This window comes from Carassius auratus, unplaced genomic scaffold (assembly GCF_003368295.1).
Source record: "Carassius auratus strain Wakin unplaced genomic scaffold, ASM336829v1 scaf_tig00048929, whole genome shotgun sequence".
NCBI classification, from domain to species: Eukaryota; Metazoa; Chordata; class Actinopteri; order Cypriniformes; family Cyprinidae; genus Carassius; species Carassius auratus.
This window is the reverse complement of record NW_020527093.1, coordinates 50,001-54,766: the sequence shown is the minus strand read 5'-3', so window position 1 is coordinate 54,766 and position 4,766 is coordinate 50,001. Positions and strand designations below refer to the sequence as shown.

General features: G+C 32.0%; 1 protein-coding gene across 1 annotated transcript in view; it reads right to left on the bottom strand.

The window, feature by feature from the left end:
* Positions 1-1,189: 1,189 nt before the first annotated feature.
* The window catches only part of LOC113089213 (ryanodine receptor 3-like), a 53,568-nt gene continuing 49,991 nt past the window's right edge, over positions 1,190-4,766 (bottom strand). The window contains exons 47-51 of the mRNA XM_026255952.1: positions 4,547-4,677; positions 3,956-4,276; positions 2,742-2,982; positions 1,570-1,657; positions 1,190-1,383 (exon numbers count right to left, since the gene is read on the bottom strand). Coding sequence (XP_026111737.1) covers positions 1,219-1,383; positions 1,570-1,657; positions 2,742-2,982; positions 3,956-4,276; positions 4,547-4,677 — 946 coding nt within the window. The 3' untranslated portion in view covers positions 1,190-1,218. The remainder of the gene's footprint in view (positions 1,384-1,569; positions 1,658-2,741; positions 2,983-3,955; positions 4,277-4,546; positions 4,678-4,766) is intronic.

The following is a 4,766-nucleotide window of genomic DNA, read 5'->3' as shown; positions in this document are numbered from 1 at the left end:
ATGATTAATAATGATAATAATAATAAATATCAACATAAAAATGACAAAAAAAACATACCAAAATAAGAGCAACTAATGAAGCAAAATGTATATTTAGAGTACTAAAATACTAAACACAAAATTAAAATTAAATATAAAAACAAAAATATAAAAAATATATAAAAACAATAGCTAATTCAAATACAGACAGCGCCAGCTGAACAAACGCCGAAGTCACTGAGAGCCTTTCAGAAAGTCAGGAAAATGAACAGCGTAAGCGTCTATCTGTGACAGAGAGGAACTGAATCAGCTGTGACTGTGATGAAGCGCATCTGAATCTGACAAACATGACAGAGACACAGTGATCAGAGCTCATGCAGCTCACTGTACCTTGGGGAGGAATGACTGAGCATGAAGGAGAAAGACAGAACAAGAGTTAGAGAAGGAGACACATTCAATCACTGATCGACCAGATCTAAAGCTGTGATCAGACCAGCCAAACAGTTCTGAAACAGAGTTTGCTTTGAGAGATTGGAGTAATGTTTTCCATTTCCTGTGAGAGTTATCCAATGTATTCAGTTCATCATTAGTGATTGAATCAAAAGCTATATCAGTTGTTAAAAAATGATCCTTAACATCAAAATACTCGAAATTAGAATAAAAAAAAAAATAAATCAAACATTTCAAAATGAAGACAGTTAAAAAATAATCAAAAACTTAAATCTATGTATATTAAAAAATAAAAATAAATTGTTAATTATAAATAATTCCTGAATAAAATTCATTTCAATATAAAAAAAAAAAAAAGAATTACAGAATTTTAATTGTAAAAACAATTAATTAAATCATAAAACTATAAAACAATCAAAATAAAACGCTAATAATCAATATAATCATAAAATATTTTAAATTAAAACCAATCAAAATAATATTTTTTTTAATATGATCAACCCTCAAAAGAAAAGGCTATGAATTGAAATCAAAGTAAAATAAAAATCATTTCTGTTAATATAGCTTTAAATGAATAAATCCATGCCTTTAGTGAATCTGAATATGTGTGAGAGGATTATGAGCTTTCATTTGTTCTCCAGTGAAAACAAATCTTCCAGCGATGATCTCGTGCCGGACATTAGCATGTGTGATATTAGTTATTAATGACAGCTTTCGTGTGTGTTTATGAAGGGGAAAGTGTGATGAAAAGATAAAACGCTCAGGTTTGTCTTCACAAGCAGCTCGTATCTATCCATATCCTGGTCCTTCTTTACGTGGGAGAGGTGTAAGTGACTGCTTTGAGCTCGTTCTCACTCGTACCTTTGCCATCTTGGTTTTACTGTCTCCGGTGAGGAACGAGAGGTTGTTGATCTCGTTCTGAACCACAAAGTTCTGCTCTTCCCTCTTGAAGTTCTGCAGAGAAACAGACGGACGGTGAAGCACCTTGAGCTCCTGATCTTGCTCTGAATGATAATGTGATGCTCTCTGGACCGTGTGGGATTAAAATAACGCTCATTTTAACGAGACCTCCGTGATGTGATATTAAAGCCGGCGCTTCATTATGAGCCTCGTAAAGCTGCTGATGGACTCGGCTCTTACGTGTGATTTACACCACAGGATGAAGATCTCTGCGACCATCCTGAAGAGCTCGTTGGAATCTGTGTCCGGCTCCTTCAGCCACCGAGACCTGAACCCACAGAACAACAGATCAGTGCACCACAGCTCACAATTAACCTTTACAAACTGGGCTGGTGAGTTCAACAACAACAAAAAAAATAATAAATAAAAAAAGATAAAAATAAAATAGCAAAATGAATTAAATCATAATGTTTAATAAAAAATAGAAATCAAATAATAACCAATAAAATAAAAATAAATAATAACAAAAATGAAACAAATCAAAATAGTAGATTAAAGTCTAAATAATAATTTGTATAAAATAATAAAAAATATTATATCAATGTAAAACATAAAAGATGTAAAATTAAACAATTAATTCTAAATATATAAAATTAAAATGCATAAGTTTGAAATAAAAAGAAAAAATCTAAATGAAACAATTAGTAATCAAAATGTAAAATAAAAAATAAATTAGTTAAAAATATTTTTTTTTAGTTAAACAACAATGAATACAAAAATAAATTTAAAATCATAAAGTTGTTATAATAAATGAACTACTATAATATTTTAAAACTAAAATAATTTTATAAAAACAAAACTAATAAGAAAAAACACTTATGTGTATGTTTTTATAAATGATTAAATGTTTTATTATAATGTTTTTTATAAATGATAAAAATGTTGCAATTAAAATAAATCAGTAAAACACACATTAAACCATAATGAATAATGCAAAAATGTAATCAAAATAAACACTTACATAAAAATACGTACAGATAAAATCATGTTAAAACATAAAAATATTTAAAAGTTAAAACTAATAAATTATTAAATAATAAATATGTTCAATAAAAATGATTAATAAAAAATAATCAAAATAAATAATTAATTAATGATTCATAATTACATTTATAATTTTAATAATAAATGAACTTCCTAATAAAAATTTAAAACTTAAATAATTTTAAAATAAAACTAAAACGGTTAATAATAAAAATGTACAGTTAAAATAAATAATTTTAAAATAAAGACAACTGAAATAGAAAAATAAATGTAAAATTTAATTTTTATTAATTATTAATTAAAAAAACTGAACTCATCAAAATGTAAAATTAAAATAATGCAAAAAATATATATCTATCGTCAGTGACCTGTTGTTGTCCACGTAGCGGATGAGCATGGGGTAGAAGGCATACAGATCTCTGCACAGCACTGCAAACTCATCCAGGATCAGAAGCTCCGCCTCCTGGGTGTCGCCCTTCCCATCAGCTTTCAGAAGCTCCTCCTCCGACACCACCTTCACCGTCTTCTTCTTCAGCTTCTCCAGCGTCGGCAAGAAGTGTGTCTTCAGCAGATCAGCGCGCGCCTTACTGATGATGGGCTGAGCGTACACTGCCACACACACACACACACACACACACATACCCAAACACACACACTCTTAACATTTAATTCTTTTAATTTTAGTGCTTTTTGATGTTTTTTTTTTTTTTTTTTTTTTTTATATGACTGTAATTTTTATTGAATTATAATTGAATTATTTTTGAGTTCATGATACTACTATAGTTTCTGCTAATATTTTTAATTTATTTTTATTTTAAAATTTTCCATTTTCATTTGTTTGTTATTTTGGTCATTTGTTTGAGATACTATCCTAGTTTTTATAAATATATTGAATTTCTTTTTAATTCTTCCAGCTTCATTTTAATTTGAAAGTTTCAGTACTTTAGTTGTGTGTGTTTTCTCCTTTGGTCATTTGTATTATTTTATTAAACGTGTCTATATAGTTTTTATTAAATAATAATGGAATACTGATTTTTGAGTTCATTAAAGTTATTATTATTATTAAATTATTTTCACATTTTAATTGTAAAGTTTTAGAACTTTTGTTGTTTATTTGAATTTTTTTTCACTTTTTAAATGTCTTTTTATTAAAGTATCATACTTTTATCATGACTTTTGAGTTCATGAGTGTTATTTTGAGATCCTGATTCATTTTTGAATTCATTTCTAGCTTTAAAAGTTCTATTTAAAAAAAATATTTAGCTGTATTTGTCATTTATATATATATATATATATATATATATATATATTTTTTTTTATGTAATAAAATGTAATGATTTTTCAAGATACTATTCTAGTTTTCATGTATATTTTGAATTCTAAAGGTTTTGTATTTTTTTGCTTTTTTATTATTATTATTCTTTTTTATTTTAATGTATATATGGTATATAGTGGTTCATTAATTTTTATTTCACTTTCAGTCTTAGTAACAGTGCTTCAACTTGAGAAATGTTGGCATCTAGCTGGAATGCATCAGTTTAAGCCACGTGTCGAGTGCAGGTGCATTATGGGAGATGCTCACCTGCGATGCGCTTCATCCAGGAGGCCTCGTCGATGCCCAGGTTGCTGTTGAGGATCTTGAGGATGTTCCCGAGGACGAGGCTGAGGTGTTCGGAGGTGACGGTGCTGCTGCAGACGCCTGCGGGACGGGGACGGTTCTCCGGGCCTCGCTCCCACCAGTACGACAGATAATTACACAGCATGGGCAGCACCACCTCGATGACGTGCGGCATCTCTGTGTAGCGCGCGCCGGACTCTGACACGTCAGTGATGTCCTTGATCAGACCGTCCAGACGAGGCATCTCAGGACACACGTCCTCCACCGACTCCGGCAGCCCGACCACTGCACCACACACACACACACACACACACACACACACACACACACACACACACACACACACACACACACACACACACATACACACACACACACACACACACAAATAAAACATGTATGAAGCACAAAACTCACTTCTCTAAATTCATCATTCTTTTGGTTTGTGGAGAAACATGATTAATATGTGAATCTGCAGATAGTTCACAGATGTTCAGTGATGGTGCATGAATGTATTTGCTGAGTGAAGGTGTGTCAGAGGAGTGTGTGACTCACGAGCTCGTTCTCGAGACGTCTTGGTGTTGAAGACGGAGCAGGGGTTGTGTGTGTTTAGCTGCGGCTCCAGAAACGCCACGGGCATCGCACCGGCTAGAGTCGCCAAACACTCCCCCAGCGCCGGCAGCTGCCTGAGACACACACACACACACAGACACAGACACACAGACACACACACACACACACACACACACACACACACACACACACACAGACACAG